General features: G+C 33.9%; 1 protein-coding gene across 4 annotated transcripts in view; it reads right to left on the bottom strand.

Annotated features, from left to right (window-relative positions):
- Nucleotides 1-12,600, bottom strand: part of SMARCAD1 (SWI/SNF-related, matrix-associated actin-dependent regulator of chromatin, subfamily a, containing DEAD/H box 1) — a 78,595-nt gene that overhangs the window by 16,505 nt on the left and 49,490 nt on the right. For all 4 annotated transcript variants that reach the window (XM_017542402.2, XM_037743426.1, XM_017542404.2 and 1 more), the window contains 3 exons: nt 9,745-9,944; nt 3,975-4,065; nt 627-726 (listed from right to left, as the gene is read on the bottom strand). In XM_017542402.2, the coding sequence (XP_017397891.1) occupies nt 627-726; nt 3,975-4,065; nt 9,745-9,944 (391 nt within the window). The remainder of the gene's footprint in view (nt 1-626; nt 727-3,974; nt 4,066-9,744; nt 9,945-12,600) is intronic.

The following is a 12,600-nucleotide window of genomic DNA, read 5'->3' as shown; positions in this document are numbered from 1 at the left end:
AAAAAAAAAAAAGAAAATATACCATGATGACTGTTTTTTATCACAGACCCTTTACAGTATCACTCCTTATGAAACTTATGTAAAACAATCTTGAGGTTTTGTGAGGCATCAAAATGAAGGGCAGAGGATCAAATATTATATTTACAGTTGATTATTAACCGACAATTTAAAGGGAAAGGTTTTCTTTGTTACATTCACATTTACAAATATTCTCTTATTCTAACTTCTACATCCAACAAACTGAGAAAGAATGGAACAGTTACATGAATAGGAATTAATGAGATACCTTCATCCAATAAACATTTAATTTTACATTTAAAAGTACTCATGTTCTTTTAGTCACTTTTAAAAGTAACTAAAAGTATTATGAACCAATAAGTGGTCCCTGGTCTATAGATTTAAAAAGAACTTACATTTGAGTTATTTTCTTTTTAAAAGACTGCCAATATAATCAAACACACATATATACACAAAAGAGAAAAGTATAAAAAGACCATAAAATTAATATTCATTTCTACACACTAAGAAACCACGGCACACCCTCTGACACACACCCATATACACACTGTCTTCTACCTATATAAAACATGATAAAATTAAATACAGTTGTCTCCCGTATTACAAACCTATAGTTGAAGCTGGAACAACGATCAAATGAGGACCATTATTACCCTCCTGATAGAGGTATGCCAGAAATGCAATGGCTTGAATAGTTTTTCCTAGGCCCTAAAAGTTTAAAAGATAACATATGAAATTTTAAAACAAGCAAACAATAAATATATAAAAATACAAAATAAAAAGGAATACTTCTGTGCTGTATTCACTTTTGATTTCCCATAATGCAACTCTAAAGGAATTTCTACTATGTTCTTAGTTCTCAAATGACAGAATTGATCATAATCTCCAAATGATGGTAAAACTTACTTTACTGAGCAGGATGGATGGATCATCATTGCTAGTTCATATCTAACACATGTTAGATATGGAAGACTTTTTGCTTTGCATGGAAAGGATATAATTTTGCTTATTGCTTATACACAGTGAATGTTTAATATCCACTGAATGGTTTGAGGACAATATCCCACGATTAACTGGAGGAAACATATGCCTAATCTATCCTACCAATTCTACCATTAAGAATATAATCATGAGATATGAGAGCATATGACTGCAAAAGGACTTGGGTAAGAATGTTCATAGTTTTATTTTAATAGCCAAACACTGGAAATAACCTACATAGGTTAGGCATGATGGTGTAAGCCTGTAATCCCAGAGCTTTAGGAGGTTGAGGCAGGTGGATCACTTGAGCCCAGGAGTTCAAGACCACCCTGGGCAACATGGTGAAACCCCATCTCTACAAAAATTTACAAAATTAGCTGGGTGTGGTGGCGCATGTCTGTGATCCATACTTGGGAAGCTGAGGTAAACAGACTGCCTGAGCTGAAGAGGTTGAGGCTGCAGTGAGCTGAGAGCACAACACTGCACTCCAGCCTGGGTGACAGAGCAAGCCCCTGTCATGATAGACAGACAGACAGACAGACAGGAAAGAAGGAAAGAAGGGAGGGAGGAGGGAGGGAAACTTAAGATATCCATATCCAACAGAAGATCAACTAATTGCAGTGTATTTATACCACGGGCTACCATACCATATAGCAATACTACGAATACATGTAAGAACATGGATGGATCTCAATAACATTATATTCACCAAATGAACCAAAAACAAATAGTATACAGTAAACTACACATACTGTATAACCAGAAAAAAATCCATGACAATAGGTATGGGAACAGTGGTAGAAGCAATGGCTACAAAAAAGCATGAGAAACCTTCTGGGACGATGGAAGAGTTGCTCTGGATAGTAGTCACGTGTGTGTACATGTATATAAAAAGTCACTAAGTTGTACATTTGTACATTTTACTGCAACTAAATTAGAGACCATTAAAAAATGGTCTTAAAAAGCTACTGAGGAGATACAGTTCCTCAGGGGAAGTAAATGCCAGCCAACTGTTGTGAACTGAATTGTGCCTACCTCCTCCCCACAGACAATACTTGTTGAAGTCATAACCCTCAATATCATTGCATTTAGAGACAGGGCTTTACAGGAGGAAATTAAAACTAAATGAATTCATAAATATGGGACCTGAACCCAATATGACTGTCCTTGTACGAAGAAATACCTGGCATGTGTACATACACAGAAAAGCCCACATAAGGACAGAGCAAGAAAGTCGCTGTCTGCAAGCCAAATAGAGGACTCAGGAGAAATCCAACCTACCAATATCTTGATCTTAGGCTGTCTACATCCAGAATTGTGAGGAACAACTGAGTCTGTAGTATTTTGTTACAGCAATGCTAGATGACTAAGCCAACAACTTTATAAATATTGCGTTGGGCTTTACAGGTCACAAAAATAGTTTCATGGCTTGGCTGCGTGCAGTGGCTCACACCCAACACTGGGAGGCTGAGGTGGGTGGATCACCTGAGGTCAGGAGTTTGAGACCAGCCTGGGCAACATGGTGAAACCCCATCTTTACTAAAAATACAAACATTAGCTGGGTGCGGCAGTGGGTGCCGGTAGTCCCAGCTACTTAGGAGGCTGAGGCAGAAGAACTGCTTGTATCCAGGAGGCAGAGGTTACAGCGAGTAGAGATTGTGCCACTTCACTCCAGCCTAGGTGACAGAGTAAGACTCTGTCTCCTCAAAAAAAAAAAAAAAAAGTAGTTTCACATAATATACACCTCATTTGTTAGCAAATGCAATCTTTTTTTAAATTTTTTTAATTTAATTTTTAATTTTTTTAAGACGGGGTTTCACCATGTTGGTCAGGCTTGCCTTGAACTCCCGGCCTCAGGTGATCCGCCCGCCTCGGCCTCCAAAGTGCTTGGATTACAGGCACGAGCCACCACGCTCAGCCACAAATGCAATCTTATGAGATAGAAATTATCGACATTTTATTATTAGTTTTGAGAGATTAGGTCAACTGGCAAGGATCAGATAGCTCCTGAAAAGTAAAGTTGGAGACCCCAAACCGGGGACTGATACCCAAGTGCTGTCACACTAATGAAATGCTGTAATTCTGTTTCTATGAGTATCTTGAAATCCTATGTATATTATTCACTTTTCTATTAGATAAACAGTATCTTTGTTTTGATGGCAGTATGAAGTATGTGTGAGAATATATCTTACAATACTAAAGATTACTTTCCTAGAAGCTAATTAGAGAACAAGTATGATTACTTTGTTAATTTTTATTTTAGGAATCCAATGCACCATGTAACCTTTTCTTTGCTAAACATGACTCATTTTTAATATGTACTTTAAAAAACTATAGCTGGAGGAATGGAGATGTTAGATTAAGGTCAAGTTTCCACATGACAACACCTGGACTACTGGCTGTAACAAACTTCCTGAGCTTAGCTTTAAGCAAATGTGATTTGGGATAGAACAGAGAACCAGAGAGACATCTAATAAAAATAAAATAGCTGAAATGATGTTGCTGATACATATGTGGATTTATTCACTGACAAAGACAGGGATCTAAGTTAAAATTTTAAAGTCAGTTGTAGAAAAAGCACATATATTACATAAATGTATGTATGTACACATGTACATACACACACAATATCTGCAGAAGATAGTATCTAGAAAAGAAAATGCCAAACTAGTTCTTGTTTAAGTGGTGGAATTATAGGTAACTTTGATTTTGATTTTTTAATTTGTATTTTTATGTTTGTAACATGTATTTACTAATCTGATAATGAGAAAGACAAGCCTATCTTCATCTTGGGGAGGAGTGAGGAGGATAGAACTAACTCTATCAAAAACAAAGGTGAGGTGAGATAAAATATAAGATAATGAGGTGGCAGCAGTTAACTACAATAGCAAGTAAAATTTCATGTTTTAAATGACAACAAGAATACCTTTTAATGACACTGTGAATTACAAATCCTACAAATAAAGTACACTTACCATTTCATCTGCCAAAATTCCATTAAGTCCATGTTTATGTACCAATGCCAGCCAATTCAAACCAACCTTCTGATAGGGCTTGAGTGACAAACTGGTAAAGAGAGAGGTACCAAATATTATACATTTCTATTTCTATTTCTATTAGTTTTCTATTAGTTATTACAATGCACATATAAACTAAAATGTCTAGGTCTAACCTTACCTTTTAACTAATTGTTAGATGCTATATGCACCTACTTAAAAAAATGAACCCAAGACATAAATGATTTTTTTGATCTTCCCAAACTTTATTCTCTATTCTTATTCCTTCTGGCGATAAGAATCAAAAATTTCCATATTTGGTCATAATATAGTACCTCTAAATTAATTCCATAAAGAATCCAAATATTAAGTAGAATATATCACTAAGCTAGTATTTATACTAGAAAATTGAATTGTATTGATTTGATTTTTAGCACATTAGAGAACTAAAAAGTATTTAGACAAAGAAACCACAAACATAATTTGCTACTTTAAAGGTAGGTTTAATAAACACTTTCTGAATGTGTGCCAATCACTCCAATATCAGTGGTATGTGTAATTCTGGAGCATGCAGGTATGTATTATGTATACTATGTATAAATGTACATAGTACCTGTTTAGCAAAATTATTTCTATGTAGAAAGTAGCATCCAAGTATCAAAAACCTTATTTAATTTGGAAACGCATCAATAGACTAATCCCTGAGAATGAGTTGTTTAGAAGGTAAAATGGGAGAGTTATAAAGAATGAAAACAGTAGCTCATGCCTGTAATCCCAGCACTTTGCGATGCTGTGGTAGGTGGATTGCTTGAGCTCAGGAGTTCGAGACCAGCCTGAGCAACATGACAAAATGCTATCTCTACCAAAAATACAAAAAAAATTAGCTGGGCATGGTGGCATAAGCTTGTAGTCCCAGCTAATTAGGAATCTGAGGTGGAAGGATTACTTGAGCCTGGGAGGCAGAAGTTATAGTGAGCTGAGATCATGCCATTGCACTCCAGCATGGGTGACAGAGCCGGACCCTGTCTAAATTACAGAAAGAAGAAGAAGAAGAAAAAAAAGGAATGAAAACAATAGTTCAAATGGTTAAAAACTATTAACAGTTATCATTTATTGAAAATCTGTTATATGTAGGCACAGATACCATTTTTCAAACATCACCTCATTTAACCCTTTACAAGTCCCATAAAGTAGCTACTATCATCATTTTAACAGATTAAAAAAAAACTTAATTTGCCTGAGGTTGCAGAGCTACAAAGTGTTAAGGCTAAGATTTTAATTCAGGATGTCAATCTCACTGCAAAGCCTATTCTCATATTCACTAGAACACCTTGAATTAATGTGAAAACATAGGACAAGGCCATGTCTCCTATTCTCCAGCTTTTATCCTATCCCCTTAATTTCCTCTTGCATACATCCTGTTTGCACACAGGGAAGGGTCTGGACATAGCTATAATATAATACATTGTTAAAAGATCAAACTCTGAAATCAAGACACAATTAGAACTGATTGAAGAACAAGTAGCTGAATGATGTCCATCTTAAATCAGAATCTATGTTTTATCTGTGGGGTATGCAACTTATAAAACATTTCTCATTTAATAAAATTAAAAGTATAGGTAGGAGAAAAAGCAGCATTTCTAAGGTCTTTACAATTCTTTTGCTGAATTTTTAAAAATGTCTGTCTTTGCTTTCCTAGTCAATATAATGTCTCTGCTACTACTATAAAAGTAATAATAGAACATATTATCATAGATATTTTAAATTCCAGATCCAAAACAATTCTTTCTACTATAATGGTGACAGTAAATGCTAATACTGGAATATTTACCATTTTTCAGGCTCTATTCTATGGGCTTCATATGCATTATTTCATTTAATCCATATTAAAAATAGAAAATATTAATTATCTGCATTTTATAGATGAGAAGTTCACTGGGGCTCACAGAAGTTAAGTAACTTGCCCAAGGTCATGTAGCTAACCAAATTTGTATCTGCAATGGTAGTGCCAGTATCCAATCCACATGTGATCCAGAGCTTAGCACTTAACTAGTAAATAGTCGAAATGAAAAAATTCTCTCTTCCTGACCCACCCATCCTATGGCCAACACTGAGTTCTCCAGGATTTTTATGCATCCTTCCCAATGCTTTAGTCATCCTGTGCACATAAGGCTCACAATTTATGACTAATGAAACTTGATAAGCACACATCACTTATAAATGTAGCCAAGGGCTCACATGCCATCCCAACATACAACCTACTACAAATAGCCAAGAGATATTCTTAATAAATAAAAATTACTGAAATTCTTCATTGTGACACATGTTAAGAAGTCTATCTAACTGTCAAAATACTCACTATAACATCACATTTTAAAAAGTGATGAAGAAATTTAAAAACAACTACTACACAGATTTTTTAAAATTTAAATTATATTGCTTTACTCATAATCACAAAGAAATTCTGGTAAGGTGTTTTGATCATGACATGATATGGTTTTATTATACTGAAGTATTTGTTATAAAAATATAAAGTATTAATGTGTATATGTTTGCTGTTGTTAGATTTGTCTAAATTACAAGTAGCTTGGTCATTTACTATCACCAAACTGCTGCCAATTATAGATCCTTTCTTAGCATGAAAGGATCAAAGAAAATGTAATTTTGATAAAGACTCTGAACCCATTTATTATAACAACATTTAAAGACAGGGTACCGATATTCTTTTCTAGTAGTCCTAATATTTAGATGCTATATAATCATACTTCCCATTTATTTTGACACTTTACAGTTTTCTAAGACGTTTCATGACTGAATATAAATCTGAACCACCAATTTACTGTTAAGAACACAGGGATTTGCTCAGGTCTTTTGAATGAGTATTTTCTTCTCAACGAGTACCAAACTATCTAAGGAAAAAAAATCAATTTAGAAATTTTCTGAGATTGTGAAAGAAAATGAGGCAACAGGCTATTTTGAAGTTACTTGTTTCATTAGGAAAAACAAAGAAAGAACTCCTTCCAGAGTTACCATGATTTCCTCACAGTCGGAAAATTCAATTGGGTTTAAATCTGCCAGAGAAACTAGTTTCAAAATTATTTTCAAAGGTGAGAAAGGCATAAAATAGAAACACCACGGGTACATACAATGTGCTAAATTTGAGTTTAAAATACAGAACTACAGGGCTAGAGAGGCTTGTTTAAAGCATTTCATAGAAAACAGATCAGGGATGCTGTCTGATCAAAAGTTTATGTCCCGTAAGTGTGACATGGCTGCTTGCAAATACTACCACAACATTAGTTTGTACCGACAGAAATGTTCAAACTAAAACATTTACATACTACTACTTTTGAGTTAGTGAAACCATATCTGCAGTGTTAATTTGCATTTGCATCACTGTCACATGGTCTCAGAGCTCCTGTGTAAGAACAGGATAGAAACCATCCGTCAAGTTCAGTGTGAACAAGATCAGAAGAACCTTGGCAGATTTAGCTCAAAAGGCAAGACACACATGATTAAATATATTGTATTTTGAACATGTGAGAAATCTTTTCAGTTTAAGGCTGATAAATTACAGATTAATTAACTAAAGCTATCGAGATGGTTACATATATAGTAAAAATAAAACAGGAGAAATACTAAGGTTTTTTCCTCTTCCCTCATTGTATTATATTCTAAGCAATTTAAATTTTGACATTTTAAAATAAAGATTATGGATTTAATGGTTTTGAGGTACATATGAAAACTTTAACTTTTCCCTATAAAGATTTCATTTTTCACAAGGAATTCTGGAATATCTGTATTTCTAAAAGGCAAACTGTCTTCTGCTACAATTCACATACACTTGCAACAGTTTTTAGCAAAGTAAACTTTGTTATAAAGAATTTTTTCTGTTTAGAGAAAGATGTAAGCATGAGAGGTTATTCATCAGGATAATCTAATCTTTTCCTCTGTGCTAATCAATCCTTTACTAAAGCAAGGAAACAACTTTAAATGTCTATAAACTAAGTACCCACAATGCCTGGCCAGTACACCAAGTAAAAATTGCATATGCAACTCTTACCTTGGCTGAAGAACAAAAATCAAGACAACAAATTCTACCCCCTAAAAGTGCACTTAAATAAACTCTAAAGAGACGATCTATACAGGTTTTAGAAGTTGTACTTTGGATAAGATCCAACAAGCACTTAAAAAAAAGAAAAACAGCAACAACAACTATTTTTCTCATCTATTAAATATTTTATATAAAAAATCCTCAGTCTAATGGAAAGGACAATTTATTACCTGATCAAACTATTTACAAATAACAGGACTTGGTGAATGTGGTTTTGAGAGAGAAATTTTTTAAGTGATGCAATAAAGCACTTGATTTTTAAAAATCCAAATTATGATAAAGTAGACTCAACTGGGTAAGTCTTGTAGAGTGAAGAACTCCCCATATCCAATGCTGGAGAACAAGAAGCAGCAGCTCCAACTACACTTTTAGGAGATGAATTTGCTGATATAGTTCTTTCTATGCAACAGAGAAAAGAGCTTCTTTGTGGGAACTGCATCACGTTTCCCTACACCATCCCATAGCACCCTAGAAGGGCACAGAAAAGATTGTAGCTTACTATTAAAGGCCAGTAATCATGTTTTTTTTTTTTTTCCATACCTTGATTTTAAATTATTAACCAATGATCAGCAAATATGCTTTGATCATTAACTTAGAAAAATATCAAAAGTAAATAAAATCAGCAACTAAGGCAATTAATTTTAATGAGATCCTACTGCTAATCTTAACCTACCAGAAATATTCTGAACAGACGTAACTCATTTTAAAGTTGCACAACATTGCAAAGTATGGATATACCATAATTCAGTACAATTATTTCCTATCTTAGGAACTCCATTTGTTTCCATGGTTTTGCCACTATAAATAGTATCATACTATTAACAGTTTTATATTATTTTTTAAAAAAGTATTCTGAACAGTTTTGCGTCTCAAAACTACTTAAAAATATACAAACTTTTAAAGGAAGTTCAAAACAATTTTCCCCCACCCCAATCTACCAACAACATGCAAAATGTGGGCGATCACAATTACAAAAACCACTTTAATATGTACTGGCCACTGGACAATATTTCTGTGTTTGTTTTTTTGCATGAATTCTGGTAAGGTATTTTACTGAAAGTAGTAAATTGGGGAAATAAGTATACTTATATGATCTATTTAATCAAAGTTATCTGTCCTTTCCCTTTCTGATGTATTTCTACTCCAAAAGGAGATTTTAAAAGCTGGCTTTATCAAAGCATTTAAAATATTTCATCACAGTATGGGATATCTTTCATTTTATTTATGATTAAAAAGAAAAGGAGCTAGGAAAGGAATTTTTACACTGATGCAATTAAGCAGCTGACTTTTTTTAGGACATCAAATTTATGGATAGGAATAGCTAAAATCGCTTTTTCAGTTTCCGTGATTATATAAACAATTATCTGTCATCAGGCAAAAATGACACAGGTCATATAGTATCATACCATCCCCCCTTTAATTTATAATGATACAATAGAATAAAATATCCTACTTGGGGGTGGGGGAAATCAATGAAAAACAGTTCACAGTCCACTTATGTGCCATTACAGAATACCTGGGGGTTCTCTCCCACCATTAGTTGCCATATCGCTTTCTAGGCATGATACAGAAATAAGTTCAGATATTTTATACAATTGCAATAAAATATGAATAAATATATTCCACAAAGATTACCTTTGGTTTAGAATGGAAGGTTGTTCAATGTTCCATCCACCTCCGTTTCCAGTAAGCATGGTAACTTGTTTGGTCAATTTATTTGAAATGTCTTCACATTTGTTCATAAGCCTTATAACTACATCTCTTTCTTGGATCAGTGTTTTACAGTGCCATATCAAATCTTCTGATAAGCCATTAGTTTTGGACATCTTTGTGAACTATGGCACAAAAAGAAAAATAATTGAATAGTTCAGATCTAGGAAAGAGAAAGGCAATCCTGATTTCTTTATGAGGAAAACAGGTTGGCTAATTTAAACTTTGACTTGGTGAGCTTATAATCAACTACTAGAGAATCTGACTCTTCATGTTTATAATTGAATTGCTACATGTTTCTCTTTTATATTCTACTGTCACACATCAAACTCATTATGTTAAAACAAAATATATCTTACTTCAAAAAATGCATAATCCCAAACTTGTTACTTTGACCCTGGCAAAATTCTCTTATAGGGGAAACATTAACACATAATTGTTACTATCTCCTATCAAGTTTTTAAAAACATTTCAAAATCTTAAATTCACTTTTCCCTAATACCAAAGGTAACAGTATCAAATGTAGTCACTGCAAACTCCATCTCCATTTGTCATTTCCTATGACTATTACATATTAAGATTAATCTTCTTAAAACATATTTTTCCACATCTATCATCAAAGTGTAGCCCCTCAAGTTTTCAAAACTCCAATTATTTGTCACTTGATGTTCTACTCCTAAATAGAGACTACCAGTGGAAAGATATTACATGAATCAAAAGTTAACTATGACCAATTTAATAATCAACTAAGGTTTTAAAAAAATACAATTTCAACATAAAACTATAAATGGTTCTCTTTGAAAACTCACAGAACTTCTCTTTCAAAATACAGTTGTATTTATTTTTCAAAAGGAGGCACTGAATACTTCCTATATAAAAGCTATATCAGAATTATAATTTTTTAGATAGATAGTTGAAAAAAAATATATTCTAAAGAACACGACAAAAAATATTTTTAGTGAAGAAGATGAGAAACCCCAAAAGTTATTTGAAATATTTGGGGCAAAACTGAAAATCCTGTAAGCCAGAACCGAATGTAAAAAACTAAAATAAAACCATGTATTAGGAAAACACCACATATAAGTTTTATTCGTGTGATCCTATTTAGCATATTTTTCCAAGTTATAACAAGAATCACATTAACAACTCTAATCACTATGATCACAGTATTTCTAAGTTCAGCAAAAGGCTCAATCAATAGTAATTAAATACTTTCGGGATATGCTAAGATAATTTAATAAAATACAGTTTATAACAGTATACATTTTCCATATTTATCCTAGAAAAACTTGGCAAGATACAAAATATCCAATCTATTCTTAGCACTTCAAAAATGGCACTGTAAATAAAATACTAAGTTTATTTGCACACTACATTTTTCACAGGGACAATATTGATAATCACAATGTGATCTCCCACTCCCCCTACTTTGCGCTTTTCAGGGGAAAGATCTATGCATAAGCAGCAGTATAAATAAGAATCAGTGTCTTAAGGAGGTTCTATTAGAACTTTTAGCTAAAATACTTTCATTTTTAAATGCAGTAAAAAATTATAGGCCCAAAATCCAATCTCAAGCTGGTTGTAGTACGTGTGTGTAATATACATACATGTGAGACAAAAAAAAAAACAAATTAACCAAAAAATAAGGAATGAACATACATAGCCATTTATGTGCTAGAAACTATTGGATACCTCTTATTCAGTAATTCATTTAATCCTCATAACAATTACAAGACTAGTCTACCAAATCTAGATGAAAATACTAAGGTTCAATTTCAAACAGTCACAAAGTTGGGTAAAAGAAAAAGTCCATAATCTTTTCACTAACTAGAACTTCTCTAAATAAAATAATTTAAGACCTTAAAAGTTCAAAATAAACTTTTCTTTCTGTAACCAACTACCATTTATTATGTTCTTATTTCTTAACAGAAATTACTCTAACTGGTGAAGTATCTGATAGATAGACACAGCCCCTGTCCTTGTGGTCTATGGTCACTGGGAAACACAAGTAACAATTTCAAGGGTAACCCTCTGGTATAAACAAGGGAAAGAGCAAAAGTTCATGGGCACTCATCACAAAAAGACTAGTAACATCTAAGACCTAGTAATTCCTTACAGAGTAAGAAGGCCAGAAATAATAAAAGAACTGTTTTAATGGAAAGATAAATTCAAATGTCAGAACCTAGAGAAGCAAAGGACAAGTCTGAACAGGAAGGCACTAAGGGTATGAATCATTTTGATGAGTTCTAAACGGAACTTACGGGCATTAAAAAGCTGTTGAAAGGTTTTAGGCCAGAAAGTGAAAAGATAGAGAGTTCCTGCTTAGACAGAACTCTACAAAAGCAATGTGAAGAAGGCTTGAGAGCAAACAACTATTAAGAAGGCTATGAGTTGAGAGACAATAAGAAACTGATGGTCAGGCGCGGTGGCTCAAGCCTGTAATCCCAGCACTGTGGGAGGCCGAGGCGGGTGGATCACGAGGTCAAGAGATCGAGACCATCCTGGTCAACATGGTGAAACCCCGTCTCTACTAAAACTACAAAAAATTAGCTGGGCATGGTGGCGCGTGCCTGTAATCCCAGCGACTCAGGAGGCTGGGGCAGGAGAATTGCCTGAACCCAGGAGGCGGAGGTTGCGGTGAGCCGAGATCGCGCCATTGCACTCCAGCCTGGGTAACAACAGTGAAACTCCGTCTCAAAAAAAAAAAAAAAAAAAAAAAAAGAAACTGATAGATTCATGATCTTCAGGAGGTAGAATACATTAAGTGTGGGGAGATGAGTG

Source organism: Cebus imitator, unplaced genomic scaffold (assembly GCF_001604975.1).
Source record: "Cebus imitator isolate Cc_AM_T3 unplaced genomic scaffold, Cebus_imitator-1.0 Scaffold144, whole genome shotgun sequence".
Taxonomy (NCBI): Eukaryota; Metazoa; Chordata; class Mammalia; order Primates; family Cebidae; genus Cebus; species Cebus imitator.
The sequence above is the reverse complement of the archived record's forward strand: the minus strand, read 5'-3'. Positions and strand labels throughout refer to the sequence as shown.